Source organism: Heloderma suspectum, chromosome 4 (genome assembly GCF_057233095.1).
Source record: "Heloderma suspectum isolate Gila_16-S chromosome 4, 16-S_ref, whole genome shotgun sequence".
Lineage (NCBI taxonomy): Eukaryota > Metazoa > Chordata > Lepidosauria > Squamata > Helodermatidae > Heloderma > Heloderma suspectum.
Window position 1 is genome coordinate 58,630,829 of NC_139461.1, and position 26,813 is coordinate 58,657,641.

A 26,813-nucleotide genomic window follows, 5' to 3' on the forward strand; every position below is an offset into this window, starting at 1 on the left:
AGGGCCAGTAACAGTCCATCAGGCTCCTCCCTCCATCAACTGTCACCTAGTAGGAGCCAGTTACATCAAGCTGGAGTAGAGGGAGGAACAGAAGGGAACCTGCATTAGCTAAGCTGACAGACTAGCAACTTTGGGCTCCTTTTCTCTTTGAACTGTTTTCTATTCCAGCTGGTCTTTGTAAGAACTTTATAGCTAAGAACTCATGCCCGTGTTTGCTTTTTTTCCTTCCTTTCTCCAAAACTTTTTTTCTTTTGTCTCATGTCTTTTAGTTTGTAAGCCCAAGAGCAGGGACTATCTTATTATTAATCTTTGTAAAAAGCCTTTTTTGGCTGAAGAGCAGTAAACATCTTTCAAATAGATAAAATAAATGATCTATATGTAGACTAGACAGTATTGCTGTGTTAGAGGCAAACTATGCATTATGCTAACCATATAGCATGTAGCTGAAGCTTTTTCTTTACTGTAGCCTTTTCTTTATTGAGCATAAGTCTGTGTGGCCCCAATTTGGATTGAGACCACCATGCACAAAGAGGGGAGGATGAAATCGTTCCCTTCATTTTTTGTCCAAAATTCCACCCCTCTCCACCAAAGGGAGTTAAAAAAAAAAAAAAATTAATCCACTGGCAGCAATAGAGGCTTTTCCCCTCTTTTTTAATTCCCACCCACCCAGAGGAATATGTGGAATTTCAGGGAGGAAATGGTGGGGGGAATGTTAAGTGGTCCCGATCTGAATCAGGTCTGTTTGCGCTTACACTAAAGGAAAAAATTAACCCTCAACTATGTGATTAGCATAATATGTAGCTTGGCTCTTCGTTCCAGAGACTGAAATACAAAAATGTAAGGTGAAACCTTTTACTGGCCTAACTTTAGTCTCTTGGTATACTGCTTTTCTGATGTGGCAGAATAGAAAGATAACTTATTCTCAACTATTCATAAACCCCCAAATAATGGGGCTGTGTTGCTGGCCCTGCCCCCTGCCATCTGTGTGTTCCAAATTCCAATACAGATTCTGAAGAGGAGCCCATACACATGATTAGCTGCTCAAGTGTGGGGGATCCATACAATTGGGACCTCCAGTTATGCAGGTATTCCAATCATGTGGAACTCCGCCACATGAGCAGCAGGTCACATGCAGATGACCTCTTCAGCTTCTAATTAAGCTGGATCAGTTAAAATAAGGTTGCTGTGACTGGATACTGATAAGGGGACAATGTCAGAAGCTTTATCTAGGCCAGAGGTGGGCAATTTGTGACCCTGCAGATGTTTTGTCCTACAGCTCCCATGATCCCTCACCATTGACTATGCTGGTTAGGGCTGATGGGACTTGTAGGCCAAAACATCTGGAGGGACACAAGTTGCCCACTCTTGGTCTAGGTCCAAGTTCTTCAGAACACCAGCAAACTGTACCTTCCTCCAGGACTACCACTATCTTCACTGTCCCATTGTTCCATTTTGCTTCTTGGCACTGGAGGTTGCAGCATTTCATCAGCCAATGGATCTGCATCATTCTCTTCACGGCCAACCCATTCTCCAACAACACGGGGTCGTAAAAGAGGAGCATTAAAGGCTGCTGCATCCTAGAATGGGGAAAAACCTTACTGCTTATTTATAGCAATATGGGGAAAAGAGGGAAACAAGAACATGCAATTTCAGGTCTAATGATGTTACCTGGAAAGATGCAAAAATCATGACTGTAAAATTTTGATGTATAAAGAGTCCAAAGTCTTTAAGCAAATCACTTACTTTTAAGCATACAGGTTGTCAATGCAAAATCATTTGTAGCTTATAGATATAGACAAACTGCAGTTATGAAGCTAGCTTTCAGTGGACATAGAACCTGCCTTTCTGGATCAGACCAAAGGTCCATCCACTCCAGCATCCTGTTTTCCACAGTGGCCAATGAGATGCCCCCAATGAGCAGAGCTTAAAGTCAATGAGCAGAACTTTCCCCACCATTACTCCCCAGGAACAGTATTCAGTGGCATACTGCTTTTCAACATAGAGGGCTCCTTACAACTATCATAATTAATATGATGAATTTGTCTAATCCCATTTAAAGCCATCTAAGTTAGTGGCCATCACCACATCCAACAGCAGTAGGCTGGGAAAACACAATCTTAGTCTGTTACATCAGTCTGATGCAATCATTTTGCATGTATTTGTCTGAAATTTGGCAGGCTCCATCCCCTCAGAAGAAGGTACTATGCCTTCAAATTCCATCCAAATCTGACAAAATATTTAAAAAGCTATAACCAGGGGCGTTATTAGAGTCTTAAAAGATCTGGGGCACAGGCCCATAACACAAATTTGCGCACACACACACACACACACACGTCTAAGCACACATCTATGTGTGTGTGTGTGTGTGCGTGTGTGGTATGTGCATGCAGTGTGCTTGCGTGTGTGTTTAGATTACATACATCCATACATAAGAAGTGTGCACTGACCCCCCACCCCACTTCAACTCAGACCCCGATTCAGCATTTTGGAAAACATCCCACTTCTGCTCTGGCCAATTTGTAGTCAGACCACTTCAGCTCAGCACCAAACCTGAGTCAAGGTTTGGAAAAATGAGTCTTTATGCTTCCTGTTGACTACCATGGGAAATTAGAAAAAAAAAACCTGTAACTTTTTTCTCTTGGTCAGAACTGGATGATAATTTCAGGCATAGTAGCCCCCTAGAAGAGGATTACACCTGCCCAATGTCAAAAAAATAGGTGCAGGGTTTATATGTTGATTTTCTTTTAAAGGAAACTGCCAATAATGTTTTAATTCCTTGGAAGAATTGGATACACATTTCAGGATTCATTGCCCCAACAGTGGAGATCATGTCTGCCAAATTTCAGAATGATAGCCACGAGGGTTTTTGTGCAAGGGTGGCCTTGATATTTTGAGGTCTCCAAAAGAAGACATACTTATCTCCCTATGTTTGTTGTGGACCATTGTTCTGAAAATTACCGACAGCCTACAGTTGTCCCTAAGTTAGAAACCAGCAAAGTTTCAGAAGGATGGGTGCAGCAGTTCACGTGGAAGGGGAGTTCTCCAGTTTGGGGGAGGGAGTGGTTTGCTTTCCCTTCCATTCACCCCTTCCCCAATAGTTTTTGGGTAAATTTGTATGAAAATGCACAGGTCATTCGAGGTGTCCCCCAGGCAAGAAACCCGCAAAGTTTCTGAAGGATATACATGCATTCTAATTTAGAATTATTCGAATTTATTTACATTTCACCAATGTTAGCAGCAGGGGAACATGGGTGGGAAGGTGCTATTGCACTCATGTCCTGCTTGTGGGCTTCCAATGGGCATCTGGTTGGCCACTGTGTGAACAGAATGCTGGACTAGATGGACCTTGGTCTGATGCAGCACGGCTCTTCTTATGTTCTTAAATAGAAAGTGCCTCTGAGCATGTGCAGAATGTTTTTCTTTCACCACTGAGCACTTACATTCTCCCCCTACCAATTCTATTCCCCTCCATGCAACCATACCTCCTCATCCTACCATCCTCCAGCAACTCTTCATAAAAACAGATGTCTTGTTTTGTGCAACTTCTTTCTACCTCCTCCTTGTTATGCACAACCTGTCATTGTATCTTCCTCCCCATAACTTCATTCGTGCCAAGACTTCACCAGGATTCAGCCAGTGAGTCTGTTTTCAAAACTAGGGCTAAGTTACGGAAAAACTCTGAGCATGCACGAAGTACCTTTCCCTCACCTCTGAAGCTAGAGTTCATGCAAAAAAAAAATCCAGACCCACAAATGACAAAACATGCATAGGACTGAGCTGAAAGGGTAGTCAATTCATTAGACAGAATTGGATAGGCACTGTATTAAGCTTGCAGTACCATGCTCACAACGCAGGACTTATTTCTGAGTAAATATGCAGAACATCAAGGTGAAAACCTTCCTGCAAAAGTAAGTTGTGCTGGAATCCTATGCACACTTTCCTGAGGGTAAGCCTTATTAAATGTAATGGGGCTTCTCACTACGCATACATAGGATTGCATAAATTAGCAATATTTATCTTCCCTCCACTTAAAAAACAAACAAAAAACTCCTGTTTTTTATTAAAGCTTTCTTTTCATAGGAAGCTGCCTTATACTGAGTCAGACCCTGGGTCCATCTAGCCCAGAATTGTTGACATTGACTGGCAGCAGCGGCTCTCCAGGGTTTCAGGCAGGATTCTTTCCTAGCCCTACCTGGTGAATGGAAATGTGAACGGGGGTGGGGGGTAGAGAGACTTTCCTAAGCCAAGTGGCTCCTTTCAGAGAGGTAGTACTTCAGAGGAATTTTGGAGGCTGTGGAGGGTTTATAAGGATTTCATGTACTTAAATGAACTTTATGAGGTGAAGCAGCTGAGGGCTTTTTCTCGCTTTTTTAAAACTGTAGAACCTATTTAAAAGCCCCAGCAGTTTCTCGATCATGACACCACATAGTCCTAACCCTCCCTTTGGAATAATTTGAGTCCTACAGCTATTTAGGAGAAATTAAAGTGGAGAGGGAGAAAGAAGTTTCTGGAGGTTGATTGGATCCTTTGCTGTACTGAAGCTACTAAACTTCTGCAGAATCCAAAGGTTCCCATTTGGGGGCAGTAAAATCAGATGCTGTGTGAAATACCAGTATTTCACATGGAGCTCTTTCTTCCCTCTTCAAAATTTCATTGCAGGCAAGCTCACAACAGTGGGCATGTAAGAGCAGAAAAGAAAAGTGGGGGGAGAGAGGTTTTTTGCACCTCAAAAAAACCCTACACCAGAGATTAGGGATAGTGACCTCCTAATGGCCACCTTAAACACCTTCTGATTAGCATCTCTAATCCCCTGGGTTACTTGACAGTTTTTACTTTTGGTTTTAGACTTGAGAAAAGGAAAATTTACGCATGGCTAGTGCAAAAGCCACTGGACATAACTGTCTGAAATTTGGTAGGTTCAGTCAGCTCCATAGGGCCTGCTAGGTCCCCAAATTCCATGAATTTATGTGGAAGCACAAAAAGAATATATAGCTCTTTGCTTTGACACATTTTCTTGAAAATAGCAAACTTTACCTGTGACTAGGACAAAAGTCACTGGACATAACTGTCTGAAATTTGGCAGGTTCCATCAGCTCCATGGGGGCTGCCAGGTTTCCAAATTCCATACACATACGTGGAAGAACAAAGAAATTACAGCTCTTTGCTTTGACACATTTTCTTGAAAATAGCAAATTTTACCTGTGCCTAGCACAAAAGCCACTAGGCCTAACTGTCTGAAATTTGGCAAGCTTAGACATCTCTATGGGGGCTGGCAGGTCCCCAAATACCATGCATGTATGTGGAAGCACAAAAAAATATATAGCTCTTTGCTATGACAGATTTTCTTGAAAATAGCAACTTTTACCTGTGAGTAGCACAAAAGCCACTGGACCTAACTGCCTGAAATTTGGCAGATTCAATCAGTTACATAGGGGTTACCAAGCCTCCAAATTCCATTTATTTATCATACAAACTACACAAATTATGACCTTTTTTGTTTTTCAATGCAAGTCAATGGGAAAATGTAAAAAAAAAATGGTAATTAGGACAGCTCAAAAGATCTGGGGCCCAGCTCAAAAAGATCCAGGGCCCATGCCCAGGTGGGCCTCTTCCTAACAACACCCCTGGCTATAACCATTTGCTGATTTCCCCATTATAGTCAATGGGGAGCCATCCAAAACTTTGGGTTTCCGAATCTTGAAGCAGAGCAGGTGTTGCCCAAACTGGTCCAATTGGTCTCCTTCCCAAAGCACTGAAGCAGAATCTGAAGCAATTGTTTTTCTGCGCACACTCCTAATTATTACCCCTGTTCAAAGGTACCATTTCATTCATCATTGTTTGAGAAAAATATTTCTTTGCCTTTTATGCATATTTTCACATGTGTCACCTTTGTTCTATCTAATGGCAGTTGACTGGGCTGGACCTACCATTAGGTAGAGGAGGCTACCTCAGGTAGCATATTTTGGATGTTATGAAAGGGCAGAAAAGCGTTCAGTATTTCATTTTATATTAATATATATTTACTGTAAAGAATGGGGAAAGGTGCTTCTGAGATTTACTGCCATAGGTGTCAAAGTTACGTGATCGGCCTAGGGTACTGTGCACCTTGACTTATTGGGGGGGGGGGGATTTCCTGTTCCACCTCAATTTTCTTGGGCCAGCCCTGGTAGTTGACAATGCTCTTCTAAGGTACAGAAAACTGTACACTGCCACAGCCACACAGTGGAACTGGTTACACGATGGGGCATAGTTGAATGATAGAGCAGAGGCTTTGCATTCAGGGGGTCTCAAGTCAATTCCAGGCTTCTTCAGTTAAAAGGATTTAAGGGGAAAAAAATCTCTGCCTAGGACCTTGGAGAGCCATTTACCAGACAAAGTAGATGGACCAGTGGTATGGCACAGTATAAAGCAGTTCCACATGTTCATATGACTATAGTGTACTTTCTGCAATGCTCATAAAGTAATTCAGTTTAAGAAATATTTCTAAGAAACAAAGGTAAAATTTTCAGATGAATATATAATTTTGAAAATCATGATACATTTAACTTACTCTACTCTGTTGGGTTTCTTCAGAAATAGGTGTTAAAGAATATGCAACCCAAAAAATTGTCTATGACATGATTTATTTAAAAGTATCAACACAGTATTACTTTCAATAAAATGACTGCTGGCATTTGATTTTGATACATCTGCTTTTGTCTGAATATGTTTAAAAAGAAATTTCGAAGTATCTGTCAGGGTGGAAACTGAGCCCATAGAGCCCCAGAGCAGTTCTGATTCTGAGGAAGAGCAACAACCCGTGGGATAGGAGCTCGCTCATCTCTCACAGGCACAGCAGCAGGGAGAGATTCCTCCTGCCTGCATTCCTGGGATAGATAGTGACCCTGGCAGCGAGAGAGCAGGGGAGGGGGCCTTGCTGGACGCTCAGCGCAGACGCAGGGAGCAGCACCAGATGGAGGGCACCGAGAGGAGGCGCTCTGCTCGCTTGGTGCTAAAACAACGGTTGCGTCCTGAAGACCCAAGGGTAAGAGGGAGGACCTCTCCATAGCCCATAAGTTCAGAATCTTCCTGCCCTTCTCCTTCAAACGGGGACCAATTGCCTTACCTGGAGCTTAGGCTACTCTGCTATCTTTCCCTAGGGATGTCAGAGAATTCCGCCACGGATCTGGGGGAGGCCGAATGCCAGCGCATTCAGCCCCCCGAAATCGGTGTTGGAACGGTCTGCCCCCCCGGGACGGGACTTACCTTGGGCAGATCTTCCTGGCGGCGGCAGCTCCGGCGGCGGTTCGGCGGCGATGGCTGCGGTGGCTGGTCTTCCAACCGGCTGTCACTGCCGCCATTTCCAGTTAAAAAAAAAAAAACGTGATAGGCTACGTAAAGATTTACGTAGCCTATCACGGCTAAATTTTTAAAAAACACCGTGATAGGCTACGTAAATGTTTACATAGCCTATCACGGCTGACTTTAAAAAAAAAATGCGCGTACGCAAATGGCGGCCCCCACGGGCGCCACCATTTGCATTCCTTATTTTGGCACGTCTTAGTTTACATAAACATTTACGTAGACTAAGACGGTGAAAATAAGGGGAACGCAAATAGCGTAGCGTCTACGTTATTTGCATTCCCCTTATTTTCACCGTCTTAGTCTACGTAAATGTTTATATAGACTAAGACATGCCAAAATAAAGAACGAAAATGGCGGCGCCCATAGGCGCCGCCATCTGCGTACGCGCATGTTTGTTTGTTTTTTAATCAGCCGTGATAGGCTACGTAAACATTTACGTAGCCTATCACAGCTGACTGCAGGGATGCAAATGGCGGCGGCTACGGCCGCCGCCATTTGCGTCCCTGCTAGCCAGCAGCCGGATGTCCGGCTGCTGGCGGAGCCGGCCGGCAGCTCCGCAGAATCCCTGCGGAGCGGATCCAGCCAGCCAGGATTCCGGGGGGGAGGAATGGAGCGCCTCCACCCCCAGCCAGGATTCCGGGGGGAGGGACGGAACGCCTCCGCCCCAGCATGAGCATGATCCGCGGAAAGGTAAGTCACTTTCGTACATCCCTATCTTTCCCCAGTGCAGTTCCTTGCTTAGTCGTTGGTGATTAGCATCTGAAAGAGTCATTATGTTGTAAAAGGAATAAAGCCTTGGAAAGAATCCTTTTCATCTGTGTTTTGAGTTGGCTATTGGAGGGGACTATAAGAGGCAGCTAGGGCGCTCCTGACAGTATCTAAGATTCATGCTATAGTTACAAATGTATTCCCATTAAATAGTAGTATGTTTTATCATAATTTTGTACTGATGACCATAACTGGTATAACTTTACAAGATTTTCAGGGAAAAAATAACCTAGTTAATTTGAATTCAGGTGAGGATGAGCTGTGTGTGGGTGAAAATTCTCCCAGAAAGTTACTACCTGTGTGTATTAAGTCTTCCTTGACTAAATCTGTGAGATACAAATACATACCTGGGAATGTGAATTAGTTTACCAGACATGGCTCTTACCTTATCAAGCTCATCAGAAATCGCAATACCTACAAATAAAACAAGATTATAATCTATTTAAAAAGTAAATAAATAAAACCAAATTACATCTGAAATGTGTTCAAGTAATGTACCCTACAGCTACTGCATGAGAATCTGTTCTATTAATAAAAGTAACTAGTCACTATGGTTTAGCAGTACACATATGAGCCTCAGGGACTGCATGCTCCCCACTCCCCTTTTATTTTCTAGCACAGCCCCAATGTGGAGATCATTTGACATTTTCAACGCACCATAGTGGTTTAGGGAAACAAGCTAACTTTAAACCATGATTTACAATTCTGGTTTCTTTTCCTAAATCATAGTTAACACTAACCACAGCTCTCAGTTTGGATGATACAGGTAACTGTGGTTATTTGAAGATGGAAGTGAAAGCTTCTGATCTGCTCATGGCCATGCTGGAAGAGAAGAGGACAGGGGAAGCATACAAGCCCAAGGCTTACCCCAGGCTCATTTCCACAGCATTAAACAGTAGATAAAAACTTCCAAAGCAGATTTTGGAGGTGGACACCAAGGGCTGCATAAGGAAGGGGCAAACATCACCCATTTTCCCTTCCATTTGTAGGAGCCTCTGCTACGTTGAAGGACCTTCTGGAAATAAAAGGGCACAACTGGATGCAATGCAGCATCTTTCCCCCAAAACACTACACATAAATATTATTTATATCATATATGCTCTTTAAAACGCACTAAAGAGATGTTGATTCCTATTTTCTTAAAAGCTTTTCAAAACTGCTTACATATTGACCAATTTTTCAGCCTAAATGACTTCCTCTTATTGACTTTTGTGCTGAAAAAAAGCACAGTTTAGTACAGAATATAGTAATTAACATTTTATGACCAGATCAATATACAGAAAAAAACTTGCCATTAATGGAATTTTTTTCACTGTACGTTTACAAAGTACATACATATTGAACAAAATATACTTGCTTCCAGCAGTTAATATGTTTTTAATCTGTAGAGATTAATTTAGCAATGAAAGTACATCCCTCCATCTCAGGGTGTGTGGGTGTTCGCAGGAGCTAGAAACCTGTCCACTCATAGAGCTGAAGAGAGAAAGAACTACCTCACGCTATCTCAAATTTATACATCTACAAGTATGATTTCTCCCCCTTCTGTTTAAAAGTTTGTATTTGTTATTTTTAAAATTTCACTGTGTCAGTATTCTTTCTAGCTTTCATCCTTCCTGCCTGTCATTATTTTCTGAAAACATTATCATACTCAACACCCCATCCAAATCATCAGTAATGGTGGTAAACAGCATTGAGTCCAGGATATATCCCTGCAGAACCATTATTCCTTCACGTCTTCCCATGATTGTGCTTATGCATCCAAAAACCATACCAGGGTGGAAAGGAAGGAGAGATGGAAGGACACATAGACATATGAAGTACATAAAGAACCATCTCATTGGGAGAGGTCACTTCCTGGTTCTTAATGAGAAGCTTATTCTGGCCCAGGGACAGAACAGAGAGCTGCTATAGGAATCAATCGCTTTTTTAAAACTCCTTCCATTTGAGGGTTTGGGGTGATGGGCAGACAATTTGTGCCCAGTCTCAGCTATATCAACATCTTTGATCAAATCAGTCAAGAAATCAAAGGTGTTGATGTAGCTGAGATTAGACACAAGGTGTCCACCTAATACCCCCAAACCCCAAAATGGACAGTGTAAAAATAAGTTAAAAATGAAGGATACAAACCCAAACAGGCCAATGAGGACAGAGCAAACTTAGTGGGCACAGAATGCTAGCTGAGTGTTGAGAGGCAAAAAGAAAAGAAAATTGGGTGGGAGGGGGAACGAAATGAAGTGTCCTAGAGGAGCGCATGGCTGAGTGAAACAGGAGCACTCCACGCTGCAACATTTTGTTGTGGCTGCCACTTGTACTGCTTGTTACCTTTATCCCTTTCCAACTTGACATGGTGTCAGGAATCCCTTCCCTGGGTCAAAATCTTCCTCTTTCACATCTAGAGATAGCCTCAACCTGCATGTAGCGTCAGCCTTCAGAGACTCTCAGATTACAATCTTAGCTGCTGTGGCTCACTATCAGTCTGAACCACTGGAACTCAAGACAAAAACGTTCCGATTCTCCCCCATAGGCTTATTTGACTGTCCCCATCCCCTTTCGTTTGACTCTAACTAAGATTTGACTGTAACTGTCTGACCAACAGTTCACTTGAATCAGAGATCACAAAGCCTTTATTTCTTAGTCCTTGAACTTCTACTTGGCCCTTAGAATGCTATTATCCCATATTTCCCAGTGTCAAGTCACCCTGTTATCTATTCAGAAACTGACATTGGATGCTCATCGACTGTACTCTGGTTTCTGCTAGGATCTATGACTTCGATTTGATATTCCAGTCCCAGACGCTTGGCTGCTGACTATAGTCTAGCTTGCTCCTGCTGGCACCCCTCCTGACAATATCAAGGGAAAAACTCCAATTGGTGTGAACCGGGATATATTGTGTTCACAACTACTCCACATGTACCCAAAGTGTGTAGCATGGGGAACAAGATGACAGCATGCCCTGCCCCAATCTTCATGCTTCTGGCTAAGGGTGTGAATAAAGCCCTCCATTCTTACAACAGTATGTGCACAGGGCTCTATGCACACCTTCAACTGAACATTGGAAGCTGGGGACATGGACAGCAGCTACATTCCCCCTCCTCCCTCCTCCAGGCATTCACTAGATGTGGCTCTACTCTGACCTGAGTATTATTCTGTAATTGCCAAGGCCTTGAATTTAGTAGGAGGCCTGGCATATACTGAATTTTCAGAACTTTCCCTATTGCTGTAGTATCCCCAGCTGTTGACTGTTTTCCACTCCAGGTCCTCTGATTAATTCAGAGCCCTATATATATGTAGGGTGTGTGTGTGTGTGTTTACATACAAATAAATACAATTGCTCTTGGTCATGTCAGACCTGCATACTGTTGTGTAAGCAAACTTATCTCTGAATGCATCAGCCTCTGCATTCACTCAGCCTGAGCACAGAACTTGGCTTAACCTTATATCTGCTACAAATGACAGGCTGTGTTGCGCAAACCTGGATATAAATCTTCAGGTCATGACAGGATGGAACCCTGCCTGTTGGTCTGGCTACTATCAGTTGCAACTTTCCATCAACTTTGTATACACATGAACACATATCCTATATTGGTCCAGTTAATTAGAACACCACAACAACATTCTAAAGCCTCTATTTTTTCAGTTCTCAGTACCTGTACAATGTTGTTACACCAGTGTGTGAGGCTGGCCCTAACATCAGACACTGAAACGGCTGCCTCAGAAAGCAGATGGTGTCATAAAATGGCAGAAAAATTTAGATATTTAATTTTATTTAATTCATTTCTTAGCTGCCTTTCAAGACAATAGCCTTAGAAATGTGAAGGCCAGGGGAAAAAAACAGACAAACTGGGGGGGGGGGGGGGCCTTTCCAAAACTGGAAAAAACTAGGAAAAATGTTTTGTTTTTCTATTTTCAGCTCAGCTCATTTTTTATTTTTTCCCCCAGGCCTTCACAGCTCCAATCTTCCCAAGGCAATTTTAATTTGTTATTATTGTACTTTTACTGCCAGGAATGAGGAGGGGTGCTTGTGGGATTTTCAACCTCAGCTGCCAAAATAACTTGTTTGGCTCTGAGTATTACACACCTTGACTTAAGGGTTGGGGTGGGATTAACTGCTCTGCCTCAGGCCGCGAAATGCTTTGGGCCAGCCCTGCTGGTGAACACCAAACTTGTTCAACTTCTCTGAGATATGCCACAACCACCATTTTCTAGTGGGGAGAAAGCCAGAAGAAACCTCAAATGCTATGTTATGCTTTGGAAAGATGGCCCTCACCAGTCTATAATGCACATCTTTAAGATCATGCCTGTTCTGAGAAACACACTGATTAGATTATTCCCTTTTGGTAGTCACACCTGTAGCACCATTACTCACATTAAGAATGGTGATTCTCACATTGTGTGCTTTATTAGTCTTATTCACAACACTAACACAGCCCCATCTTAAAATGAAGGAATTCTTAAGTTTTACTTGTGCAAGTGGCCTAAAATTCCTGCCCATAGTGAATTCCTCTCAAATAAGTGCAGGAAGACTGTTCCCACGATTTTAATGTGACCCAAGCCATTTTTATCCATTGTTGGAAAAGAAGACATACTGGGCTTTTAACTAGTTTCTTTTTTGTCATGTCGTTTAAATACACAAATTCCTCCAATGGTATCTATTGTACTTAAAACTAGAGATCTATGCTGATGCGTTTTTCTGAATTGCCAGCAGATGGCCTTACTGAAGTCCCAATGTTTTTATTTGCTGAATTAAATATTCTGGTTTTGATACACCACAGCTGGGATAATTTTTCTCTTTCAGAACGACTTTAGCTTATGACAGTAAAACAGACCATCCAGTACTGGATTGTGCAAGTGTTACTTTTGTAGCATTTACTTTAGGATTAGCTACACCCAAATGACTGCAGTGTCTCCCCAACTTCCAAAACAGTTCAACTACATCATATCCTTGGAGAATTATCTCTGACCACAATAGTGCAAGCTACCTGTCTTAGAAATGGAAGAATATATAGTTAAGCAAACATTTAGGGTGGAAGCATCGGTCTACACTAGGTCTGTGTAAAAAGGAATCCTTGTACAATAAAAAAACAGTATCTAGCAAAGCAAAAGGAAGAATCTACACACAGCTGACCTTCTGTTTATTAACGTGGTTCTTCAATTCCTGCTGTTTTGTGCAGCACAGAGTTTTATGGTGAAGGGGACAACATCTGTGATGCAAATGAATAATCATCTAGAGGTTTAATCTAACATCACGCTAGCAGGTGTCCGCTAACATGACAAGACATTTTCCTTCTCTCCTCTTTGCTGCAGCCCTCCACACAGCCCGAAATCTGTTCTGAAGGGTTTCCCAGCCCTCTGGAACAGATTTTGAGGCTGTGCAGGGGGGGCTGCAGAGGGAAGGCAAAATTGCCCCCTCTCTCCTGATTCCATTGATGGAGCTGCTTCTGTCAGCATTACAACACCACTGGATACAACCCTAGGACTTCATACCTAATGGAACTTGTATGTGTGTGTGCACGCACATGCACATGCATATACAGTCAGGGCCAGAAATATCGGAAGAAGGATAACTGTTTTGGCAGTTGGCCTCTGTACACCACCACATTGAAGATGAAAGGAAACACACCCAGATGGGAGCGAAGTCAGGACTTTCGGCTGTAATTCAAGGGGTTTGACAAAAGTGGGGCACTAACCATTCAGGAAGGACAGCCGGTGGCACACACACACACACACACAGACTGTACGTGTGTACAGGTTACTAGGTATTAATATTACAAACTTGTGGCAATTACAGCTGCAGGGAGGACATAAAGAGCATACAGAAAATAACATCATTCAAAAACTAACATGGCCTAACACGTTTTATTTTTGGTGATGTAACATTATGCTAGCATAGGAACTGGGAACGGGGTCTGGGAAAGAACAGGACTTGGACTAAGTCCTATTCCTTCTCCACATGACCCTGTTCTGTCCCCTACACTACCTGAGTTGTCCCAGTGGTGGGATTACACTAGGGTACCATTCCGCCAGCACATTCATTCATTCTGCCAGCATATCTATGGTGATATGCTGGCATACACTCACTCTTAGCAATGTACCTCCAAGACACATGGGCTCAGGGGACTTGGTCTTTATCCTAAAGTTTTCCAGCCAGTGTGATTACTGCATAGGATTACACAAATGCGAGAGCAGATTCCAAAGTAAGCAATGGGACTTACTTCCAAATAAACGTGCTTGAGATCAGGGTTTCAGTCTCAGCATTTTTATTTTGTTCATTATATAATGAACAAAAATGAGATACATTATTTGAGCGAAAATAGTATCACTTAGCAACTGCAACACTTTGAGCCAGTGTGGTGTAGTGTCTAGAGTGTTGGACTGGGAGTCAGGAGATCTGGGCTCTAGTCCCCACTCAGCCATGGAAGCTCACTGGGTGACTTTGGGCCTGTCACAAACTCTCAGCCCACCCCACCCCACAGGGTTGTTGTTCTGAGGATAAAATGGAGGAGGAACAAGATTATGTATGCAGCCTTGGGTTCCTTAAGAAGGAAAAAAGGCGGGATATAAATGTAATAAATAAACAAACAAACAAACTCTTAGATCATTTTAGCTTGCCTTAAAAAAGTCAGTCATAGAATTTTTCACTGGAGATCTATCCTTGTGTTAAAGGCACAAAACTGACAGAGCAATGAACATAAAGAAGAGAAATTCTAAAGAATTTGCTGGCTTGTTGTAATTTGATTAGACTATACCACGGTGCCACCATTCAATGTCATCTTAAGTAGCTACTCAATTTCAGGCAACTATGCAAAGATGGAAAATCAAATTACATTTTCCTCGAATGTATTCAGTACGAAATGACTGATAAGAAGCTCAGCTGGGCACTACAATAATAAAAATGTGCACTTTATTATTAAATTATTCGTTTGTTTCCTCTTAGGGTATTGCAATTTCTGACAACTGTTATGGTTTCCAATTAAAAAATGAAGAAAATAAGCAACATTTATTCAAGCTTAATCCTGCCCTGTTATGGGCACCATAAACTATGTTTTAAGTGAGTGTTTAAAGTCTAGACTCAATGAATCTGGGATCACAGGTATATTGCCTTCAATAGAGTTACTCCTAATTTGTAAATAAGAGAAGTCACATGCCTTTTAGGTATATGGTTGAAATGCACACAGCATTCTGTATTAATCAACTTACTTCGAGAAAGATTCTCCAGGGCTTTACCCAGCTTCTTACTTTCTTGTAGGATATGATTTAATTCATCAAAATCATGATGCTCTGATTTTGATCTCCAGTCCCATTTGGGGTGTTCTATTGATCTTGGTACTAAATAAAATAAAGCACAATTTTTGACGTCATGTTATAAAAATCTGTATCAAAGACATACCATTCCCAAGATTACTGATGTCTTCCTTCCCTCACTCTTTCTTTGATCAATATTTTAAATTAAAAACTCAAATTTATAGCTTTGTTTCTGTCAAACTGATTTCACATCTTTGTGAATGTGAAATCACTTTGTTTACTATGCTGGTTTATCAACACGCAAACGTGCACAATATGTTTGAATCAAAATACATTAACTTCACATTTATGAATTAAATTACTAGGAAACTTGAGGAATGTGAAGAGGGTTGCCAAGATCCTTCCCAGGAGGATATTTCTTATGCTAACAGTAACATGGCAAAGTATCCTGAATAAAAGCCATCACTACTAAAAGATTCATAGTCCAACAGAGAAGGGCCTTGTGCATTTTGAAGAAAAGATCCGAACCACCATCTGTATTATCATGAGCGGGACCAGCAACAAAGTTTGACAAAGATGATCAGCAGGGGAAACAACGCAGCGATGGTTGTTTCTCTTGCTCCCAGAGGTGCTGGTCGCACGACTGGGATTACCCAAATTACCCATGCTGCATCGCGGGTTGCTGTGTCATCTGAATCTGGCGTGTGGAGTGGGTGTAGTGAATTTTCATCCACCCTAAAACCCATGGCTTGCAGTAGGGATTGTAGGGTGCATGAAAATTCACTATGTCTGAGCCAGGTTCAGACGATACGGCAACATGCAATGTGGCATGGGTAATTAGGGTAATCCCAGTCATGCAACCGGCATGCACAGGGGCGGGGGAAACAACTGATGCTACGTTGGTTCCCCCACTGATTGTCTGAACAACCTCAAAGTGTTGCAGTGTGGAGTGCTCTTGTTCAGCATTCCAGCCAGCCTTGTTTTATTTCACCATACTCCATTCCATTAGCCCTGTCCCCCAGTTTTCCATTTCCCCACCACTGCAAGAGACACTCAGCATTTTGTGGCCACTGAACATGCTCAGTCCTCATTGGACTATTTGGTTGGGGGATGGGGGGTGGAGTTGCCTCTTATAGTTTATTTCCCTAAAGACTTTTTTTCTATTTCTGCAAATCTTAGAGTTCCCCTGTGCATGCTGTCTCTTGTTTTTCAGTAGCCACATCTTGGCTACACAGCTGCCATAACTCAGCATTTGGGTTTGCTATTAATATATATAATTCTTATGCAATGAAGTGAAATGGCCAGAGAAGCGCATAGGCTGTCCATATCCCCATATAAGTGTCCATTTGGACTCTGAGTCCATCATCATAATAGGAAGAAAGGAAAGCATGGCATAGGATTATTGGGGCAATGCGAGACTGTGGTTTTGTTTCTAGTATCAAGACGCATATGCTACATCTGCCTGGGTATCATTTCCCCTAACCCAGCGTTCACTCGACTCTGGCTCCATCCCACACCACAGAGCAACATAAGAAACCCCTGACCATCTGGAGCAAGTCCATCAGTGGCTTCTCCCTACAGCAATATTCACCTTCAGAAAACTGGGTTAATGCTGGCATGAGAACTGGAAGCTTCTTTTGCTTGACCTGGGGCTTCTTAAGTCACTCCAGTGGTGCAGAAAGGAGCAGCACTTCTGAGGTTCTCTTCCCACCAGAGTAACAGATCAACCTAGCCTCTGAAATCTTCATCTAGTATTTTAATTATATTTTCCATCAAAAAATTTCCCCATGCATGCAAGGAACTTTCCTCAATAAAAATGCCAGCAGTTTCATTGTTTATCTCTGTTAAACACTATAGCAATTTCTTATGGAAGATTTAGGATAATTCCTTACTAATACACTTGACCTTCTCTGGCTTTTATATTCAACCATTTATTAGTCAGTATGGAAGCTTGTTAAATCCCCTATCATATTACCTGAATTAGCATTATCTCTTATTCCAGAAATGGATAACACCCAGGATGCAAAGGAAGGAACTATAAAGCCCTAGATTTGCTACGGTTTACATATAGTTATTTTAGGTTTCCCCCCATTTCTTACAGCAACTGCTTTTCACTATGTAACAAAAATGAGCTTTCCTCACTTTCTCCCTATTAGTTTTCTTCGATACAGTTTTACATGGCCCTTAAATAACATCTTTTATTTTCAAAAACGCTGTTTGTTATCTGCCATTCAATACATTAAACAAAAATTAGCATATTTCTGTTCCACAGTGGTGCATGAAGACAGGAAAATGGCACTGCTGTCAATAATCTAAACGAATGCTCCACTTTAAATTTAACCAGAACCTAACAAGTGTTCCACCTACTCAGATGCCCTAAAAAGGGGAGAATAAAGCAGACACAGAGTTACTTCAGACAGTATGCCTGTACAAGCACGAATCACATGCATATCAAAAGCACAAATTTGCTCTCTGAATAACACTCATCAGTCATGTCACATGGCATAAGTACATTTGCACTGTGTTCTGTCAAAAGAGGTGGTGGTGCTGGCTTGTGTCGCAGGCCCTCTTTAAGGAGGTACATTATGAGAGAGAGGAGAATGTGAGATCAGGACAAACTGCAAATCTTAAACACAAGTAACAATAATATAATAATGAGATTTATAAAGTACTATAAAACGTTTATAAAATATGAGTTAAAACTGCATAGCAAAAGGTGCAAATAAAAAGTAGTAATCCAATTTATAAAACAATATTAAAAATTTGTACGAGATTGTAAAACATAACTAAAACTATACAACAAAAGGTGCAAATAAAAGTCAATGTTTGAACCAAATGCTAAAAAAGATATACAAGGGTTATAAGCACAGACAAAAATTATCTCTATCCTGTTACAAGCATTACAGTGTCAAATTACAAAAGCAGTCTGTAGAGTTTAACATTCTTGCATGCCAAATGCATTTTGACTAGATAGTCTTCTTCAGAGGCGAATTAAAGAGACTTCAAATGCCTTCTTCAACATGGATCCAAAGCATCCAGTTTCAAACATGGTATCACTAAGAACATATGCATATACTTGAGAGTGGATGTTTATCAAATGATTGATTGATTATTACTAAGACCACATCTATACTACAAAGTAACAGGTTTCAATGTGATGGTGCTCTCCTTCACACAGACAATCCCAGCAATTGCATTTTAAATCACACTGCTGACAATTCTGCAGGCAGTTCCTATGGCCATCACTGGGTTACAGTTCCCAGAGTTCTCTAGCACAGAAAACCATTCTAGCACCATCCCTTCAGTAAATGGCTTAAACTAAGCAGTCGAGGGCACAATGCTATGCAAGTTTAGACAGGAAAAAAGGCCCACAACTCCCAGCATGCCCCAGCCAGCCATGCTAGCTGAAGCATGCTGGGAGTTGTAGGCCTTTTGTCTGTCTAAACTTGCATAGGATTGTGCCCCAAGTTACTTTTACATGGCAGGGAAAACTCATAGTAAAATATGATAATCCCAAACACTAAGAATCCTAGAACTGAACCGATTTAATAGATAATGTAATCCAACAAAACAGGCTATATACAGGTATACAAGGGTATAGCTGTATATTGCCTGTTTTGTGGATTGGAGGGGGAGGGGTCCATTACATCAGTATACAAACACACCTGTATAGTGTCTCCCTCTCTCTCTCTCTCCCTCTAATGAACCCCACTTGTGTAAACTGCCTCCACCCAGTTTTCACTGCTCGTAACTAGTACTGCAGCCTCAAATAGTATATACCCGGCCTTTCCTGTGGGTCCCCTGACTCTCAAAAGAGCCTTTTGAGATTCAGGGAGCTGCAATGAGAGAGAGAGAATGGGAAAGTCCTGTTGTGTGTGTAGACTTTCACTTGCTCAATTCTGCATCCAACCCATTATATCTTTTTCTCAATAGCAATTAAATGGGCACACAACTTAACACAACTAGATAGCTTAAGTAAATTTTATCTTGAGAAGACTGTCCAGTGAAACAAAATAATCAATTACTGCCATTCCCACAGCCACTAAATCCTGTACTTCTGATTTTACATACAGTTACGTTTATCTAGCAGCTCTAGAGTAATACTTTTTCTACACGTTTTCTTTAAAACAGTATCAGAATTCTAAACCAGCACAATGGAAACAAAAGAAAGAAAACAGGATATGACACCTATGTATAATTTTTAGTATTAAATTATTATACTATCACTAGCAATCCATTATATATTTTTTAGATCTGAACCAATAATTTTCCAGATTCACACATTTTAACTTAAAAGAACAATCTCTACTTCGCTCCTATTTCAGCTATTAAAAACCACAACGTTGAAGTTTGAAGAATTAAATTTCTTTACTTCACGCTTTCTTACATGATTTAGACTCTGGTGATGGAGGAGAAATGTTAGATACAGCAAGGTCGCTCTTTGATTTTTTAGGCTTCTTTGCATTTGTCTGCCAGGGCTTATCGTAACTTCTAAAATCCTTTCTGGTTCCCTTGTTTTCTGTTGGAAAAAAAAGATAATATTTGGGAGTTTTAATGGTATTTGTTTTATTTTGCATAAAATTTCTGTATAAAAGGAAGAGCCTCGTGTGGCGCAGAGTGGTAGGCGGCAGTATTGCAACCAAAACTCTCCCCACGACCTGAGTTCGATCCCAGCGGAAGCCGGGTCTCGGGTAGCCGGCTCAGGTCGACTCAGCCTTCCATCCTTCCGAGGTCGGTAAAATGAGTACCCAGCTTGCTGGGGGAAAGGTAGTCACAACTGGGGAAGGCAATGACTAACCACGCCCCTATAGTCTGCCATGAAAACGCCAGCATAAGCGGCATCCCTCTAGGGATCAGTAATGACCCAGTGCTTGCACAGGAGGAACCTTTCCTTTTTCTGTATAAAAACATAACAATATTATGCAAACAATATCAACCAACAGTATACACTGTAAGAATGATGAGGGTCTGGTCTCTCCATTATGAAAAACAGCTTAAATTCCATGAAAACTTAATTCTGTTTTGTTTTGCTTTTTGTTTAGGTGATGATATACTTCCAAAAAGAGAGATGCACTTTTCATGGGTGTCATTCAGTACAACCAGTGCGATACTAGATTGTATTTACATAGTCACTTTTTGATGCTGATGTGCAAAATATTCCCTTATAAAAACATACCCAGGTGAAGTACAGAACACTACAGGAGAAGCATATCATACCATGAACATGTAACCAGATAATTATATAAACTGCTGGATTGTGGCCAAGGAGGATGCATGCCTAGAAATTTCAAAAATAGTACTCCTGGACTAAACCATAGAGATCCAGTCTTAAAATATTCCTAAATGCATATTAAGAAGTTAGCATATGAACTTCTCAAAAATGGTTGCATCAAATTACTCCACTCAAGAACAACTCCTGTAATTTAAATCTGGGTAAGAAGGAAAACCTAGAAAAGCTTAGGGACTGTGAAGAAACACTGTATTTTCATCCATTTGTTTATGACCTGTAGTGTTTGCATTCTGTGGGTGACTTCTGAGTGAGTTCATAATGTAACCAAGTAGGCCAGAAGCCTTGCATTATTACTGTGTATTGGGCATGACAGCTATGGCTGCCTTGGTTTGGGTTGCTATGGAAGGGAAGCTTCAAGCTGACAATTTGAAAATGACTAGGGGGAGAAGCTGCCTGCATTCATATAGATACTAGGCAGATAGTAAAGTACAATTTGGATTGGTCAAGATCTCAATACATTTGATTGGTACTTAGAAGATCCATAAAGAATGGTCAGAGGTTCTGGCCAAGAATTATTCATTTATTAAAGGTCAGTTGGTGGTCGACAGTTGGAGACACTTAGTTGCCAGCTGGAAGAGCAGAGATCAAAGCAGAGAAAGGAGCGAGTCTTCCTGTCTTAGAGAACCCTGCGGGGAGAAGATGTGGAGGCCTGAGGTAGTGGCTGAGGAGAGAAGCGAACCATGCTTTGAAGTTTTGGTAAAGCTTTAAGCAGGCATCAGGGCTTAGAAGGTTTCAAACACCAGTCTGACCAGAGGGAACTTCAGCAAGCAGTCCTTAAAACATCTAAATTATCCTAGAAGCCCAAAGCAGCAGTTTGAGGCAGAAGAAGAATGCCTCAACAGGAAGGTGTTTCACCCCACGGACAAACCATACATTACATAGGAAATGCATGAACAGTCCCTCAACTGTTTTTTGTGTTTTTTTTAACTGAAAAGCAGCCAGAAGAGGCTTCCATGCTGAGCAGAGCAACAGCAAAAGAAAGGGCTGCTTAGCCCTTTCCTTCCCTGCTGTTTGTTCAATATCACCGTCCACAAGTTCTTTTTTTTTCCCTGACAGGGAAAATGACAAGGGGATCCCATATCTTTTCATCAAACATGTAGGGAAGCAGCTTAGAGGGGGCAGACGAAGAGCAGCAGGGGTAAGGTTTAGACATCCCTTCTCTGCCATTCCTCCACTTAAACTGGCAACCTCCCACAGATTTTTACTTCTAAGTAAAATGTAAACCATCTGGCACTGTTCATGCATCTACTGAGGAACTAGTTGACTCTGAATGAAACTTCGGAAAACACTTCATACATATGAAATGGACTCTAGTCCACAAAAGTGTACGCCATCATAAATTTTGTCTGGCACCTATATTGTGTTCATTTCGGGGCCAGGTGAAGGGGCCACCTTTTTACTCTCCCAGGCATTTTAGTTTTTCAGTTTGTTTTATATCTGCTATTGTATTTTAAATTTTTACACTGCTGCTAGCTTCTGTTTGGTTATTATTTTTATTGTAGTTTTAAACTTGTAACTTTTACATTGTATTTTATCATCTGTATTTTATAGTCTTGTACTTTATGGCTTTAATTGTTGTGAACCACTCATAGAGCTTCGGCTATTGGGCAGTATAAAAATGTAATAGATAAATAAATTGTTAGTCTTTAAGGTGGCACCAGATTCTTTGTTGTGTTTGCTTCTAAGTGTGGATCACTCAGGTAAGAAACATCTGACCCTTATATGTCATGTAGTTTTGAATCCATTGCATCCTATGACTTCTTTAACAACACACCACATAAATAAAATAAAATGATAGCATATAAATAATAAAATGAAAGAAGGACAGTATAGGATATATATTTGGGAGCGTTAGGCCTGGGAGACCTAGATACAAATCCTCACTCAACCACGAAGCTGACAAGGTGACCTGAGCATGTCAGTCATGCTCAGGCAAACCTTCATTAAAAATGTATTTATTCATTCATTTTTTATTTTAAGGGTTTCTATGCTGCATTTCAGAACTAAAAAGTTCCCCAAAGCAAATTATTATGAAGTGTAAATGGGATGCCCTCACGTAAAAACCCTGAATCCTATGGAGGTGGAATAAAATGTGATAAATATAGAAACAGTTTCGTATACAATAATTGCTGGATTGTGCTCATTCAGGATTCCCCAACATGCAATCAATGTTCTGCATACCTGAAGTTTCACTTTCTGCCCAGAGAGCAGCGGATCCAGACAATGTCCTCTGAAGCTGGCTACGACTCCCTTGTTTGGACTGGAGATGGTCAATGAGAAATGGGATTGGATGGTCAGGAGTCTCTGTTATCAGCTTGGTCATCAGTTCCTTTAAAACACCAAATCAAAGAGGTGTTAAGTACATACTCTTAAAACCCATCTTGTATTGGTGGAAAATTGAAATAGAATTGATACTAATTATAATCCCGTAATTAATCAAATCCTATTTTACAGGAGATATGTCGTAAATGCTGTAAATAAATCTGTATTTTTCTACTATTCTGCCTTACTCACAAAAACCTTGGAAGAATTTGTGGCCAAACTATAGGTTGCAAGCAGCACCTTTGGGAACAAATAGCATTTTCCATGAGACACTGATAAGAGGCTCTGCTCTGGACCCAGCACATGGCACAGGATCAATGTTCCACATGGCTGTTTTCCCCTCAGAATGAAAGTAGCAGCATGAGAATGGCAGTAGACATGCATAGGACTGCACCATTAGGCAATATACCCTTTGGACCTTGCAGACACTATAGGGTGTGGTAATTACAAACATTTGAATGACTTTAAAGGCAAGTTTACACTTTCATTTTTACAGGACAAATGTTGCAAGAATTATAAAGTCATTCTTCTGGGATGACCTGTTCTTATCAGTGCTGCCCAATTCCTCTTTACACCTGACAATGAACTGCAGCTCCTGTTCATACAGTTATATGGAGCATTGGACAACCGCCAATAAATTAAACAGGCCATTTTAACTGAACAGATTCTGCTGCATTGGATTCAGCAGCTTAGCTGGTGAAGCTTAAGATAATTTCCAAGACAGTTTAATATACAGCAATATGAGCCCAAGTAATCGAGAGAGGGTGTTCTAGTTTTGTAGGCAAGTGTGTACGTGTGCAAGATAAATGGCAACAGAAAGGTGTTCATTAATCTTTGCCACCGTCTCTGTGCTCAAAGGAACAAATAAGAACCAGTGTGATTGCTGTATTGATCTCTACGCTAACTGGCAGCTAATTTACTACTCTTCTCAAGTTTTTATTTTCTACTACAACTTGGAAATACAGCCAACTCTCTAAAAATTTAGTCTACTCTCTAAAAATTGTGTATCCAGTCATTTTCTAAAATTACAAAATGTCATCTTTACATTTCTCACCTGCCTCACTTCTGCTGTCTTCTTCTCCCCTTCCCCAATCTAAATTTATATTGTAAGATTGTCAGGGTTGTTGTTGTTTATTCGTTCAGTCACTTCCGACTCTTCGGGACTTCATGGACCAGCCCACGCCACAGCTTCCTGTCGGCCGTCGCCACCCCCAGCTCCCCCAAGGTCGAGTCCATCACCTCCAGAATATCATCCATCCATCTTGCCCTTGGTCAGCCCCTATTCCTTTTCCCTTCCACTTTGCCTAGCATCAGCATCTTCTCCAGGGTGTCCTGTCTTCTCATTATGTGGCCAAAGTACTTCAGTTTTGCCTTGAATATCATTCCCTCAAGTGAGCAGTCTGGCTTGATTTCCTGGAGTATGGACTGGTTTGATCTTCTTGCAGTCCAAGGCACTCTCAGAATTTTCCTCCAGCACCACAATTCAAAAGCATCTATCTTCCTTCGCTCAGCCTTCCTTATGGCCCAGCTCTCGCAGCCATAGGTTACTACGGGGAATACCATTGCTTTAACTATGCGGACCTTTGTTGTCAGTGTGATGTCTCTGCTCTTCACTATTTTATCAAGATTTGTCATTGCTGTCCTCCCAAGAAGTAAATGTCTTCTGATTTCCTGGCTGCAGTCAGTGTCTGCAGTAATCTTTGCGCCTAGAAAGACAAAGACTGTCACTGCCTCCATGTTTTCTCCCCCTATTTGCCAGTTATCAATCAAGCTGGTTGCCATAATCTTGGTTTTTTTGAGGTTTAACTGCAACCCAGCTTTTGCATTTTCTTCTTTCACCTTCATCATAAGGTTCCTCAGCTCCTCCTCGCTTTCAGCCATCAAAGTGGTATCATCTGCATATCGGAGATTGTTAATGTTTCTTCTGGCGATTTTAACTCCAGCCTTGGATTCATGAAGCCCAGCACATCGCAGGATGTGTTCTGAGTACAGATTGAATAGGTAGGGTGAGAGTATACAACCCTGCCATACTCCTTTCCCAATCTTAAACCAGTCCGTTGTTCCGTGGTGTGTTCTTACCATTGCTACTTGGTTGCTATACAGATTCCTCAGGAGGCAGACAAGATGACTTGGTATCCCCATACCACCAAGAACTTGCCACAGTTTGTTATGATCCACCCAAGAACTTGCCACAATTTGTTATGATCCATTATGATTATGAAAAATTGTTTTTATTTTCTACTACAACTTGGAAATAAAGCCAGTTCTTAACAGTCTACTCTCTAAAAATTGTGTATCCAGTCACTTTCTAAAATTACAAAATGTCATCTTTACATTTCTCACCTGCCTCACTTCTGCTGTCTTCTTCTACCCTTCCCCAATCTAAATTTATATTGTAAGATTGCCAGGGTACAGACTGTCTTTTCATTATTTTACTCTGTATGTGTATATTGATAGCACAACATAATTACACAGGTACAAATTGATATAACACAGTATTTTTAAGTAAAGGTTAGTACGTACACATGCAAGCATGAATGAATGAATACAGTTTGAACTAATCCATCAGCTCAGCTGGGAGGCCAGCTAACATCTGGCTCTATTTCTCTCCCTGAGCTATTAGAAGCCAATCCACCTGGCTACTATTTGGCTCTTCTCATCCTTGAACTGTCAGTTTGCTTTCTTTTTCCCTCTCCGTCCCTTTATCCTTTTGTGTCATGTCTATTAGACTGTAAGCCTGTGGGCAAGGAACTATTTTCTTCCAAAAACCAATATTAGATTCTTTACAATAAAAAAGTATAGAGTAATTTGCAAAAACATTTCACATTGAAGGGTGAGATATATTTTAGTTAATCACAGCTTCCTGTGTCATCTGAACCGGGAACTGTGCTTAATATTAACTACGGTTAGTTTAAACAAGACAGCTTCAGAAACCATTATTAACTAAACCCAAAAGCAAAGGCTTCCAAACTCCTCCTGGTCACATGAGAGCCTGAGGCTCACTGCTGGTCATTCCTGCTTGTGCACATTGTTCAGCATGACATGCAAGTGCCACTTCAGTGTTTATATATATTTCAAGGATCCACAAATTTTGGCTTGTCTTGGTAGCCAGCCATTATTTATGGTCACCAGTGAACCCACACATATAGAGGATTTAGGGGAGAAGCTGGCTCAGTCATTCAGTGCATGCCAAGCTTTGCAGACACTTAGAAGTAGCAAGAGAGATTCTTGCTGCTTCTGTTTCCAAAGCCTAGGATAAACTGAGACTGATTCCTTCCACAAGTTCTCTGTGCATGCCAGATTCTTGCTGCTTCTGTTTCCAAAGCCTAGGATAAACTGAGACTGATTCCTTCCACAAGTTCTCTGTGCATGCCAGATTCTTGCTGCTTCTGTTTCCAAAGCCTAGGATAAACTGAGACTGATTCCTTCCACAAGTTCTCTGTGCATGCCAGAGAACTTAGTGAATGGAGGGAGCCTGTTCCCCCCACTTGGCTTGAAGTGATAGAACTCTCCCTACCTCCATGTTCTCTGAAATGTATGGAGATGTTGGGAGAAGGGAACAAATGTAAGAAGAGCTCTATCAAACCAAAGGCCTATCTAATCCAGCATTCTTTTCCTATACCAGATAACCAGATGCCTAAAGAAACCCACAAGCAGGGCATGGCACAATAGCCCTCTCATACTGTTGTTCCTCAACAACTGGCATTCAGATGCATACTGCCTCCAGTACTGGAAGTAATATATAGCCATCATGACTAATAGCCATTGATAGCTTTATGAATTTCTCTAATCCCACTTTAAAGCCATCCAAGCTGGCAGCCTTCACTACATTTTGGTGGAAGCAAAT

General features: G+C 41.4%; 1 protein-coding gene across 2 annotated transcripts in view; it reads right to left on the bottom strand.

Moving 5' to 3' along the window:
• Window positions 1-26,813, bottom strand: part of C4H8orf34 (chromosome 4 C8orf34 homolog) — a 158,992-nt gene that overhangs the window by 104,583 nt on the left and 27,596 nt on the right. For both annotated transcript variants that reach the window (XR_014789835.1, XM_084848047.1), the window contains exons 2-6: window positions 22,826-22,973; window positions 19,742-19,873; window positions 15,310-15,438; window positions 8,498-8,526; window positions 1,408-1,577 (exon numbers count right to left, since the gene is read on the bottom strand). Coding sequence is in view for 1 of the 2 variants with exons in the window: in XM_084848047.1 (XP_084704173.1) it covers window positions 1,408-1,577; window positions 8,498-8,526; window positions 15,310-15,438; window positions 19,742-19,873; window positions 22,826-22,973 (608 nt within the window). In the remaining variant the exon portion in view is untranslated. The remainder of the gene's footprint in view (window positions 1-1,407; window positions 1,578-8,497; window positions 8,527-15,309; window positions 15,439-19,741; window positions 19,874-22,825; window positions 22,974-26,813) is intronic.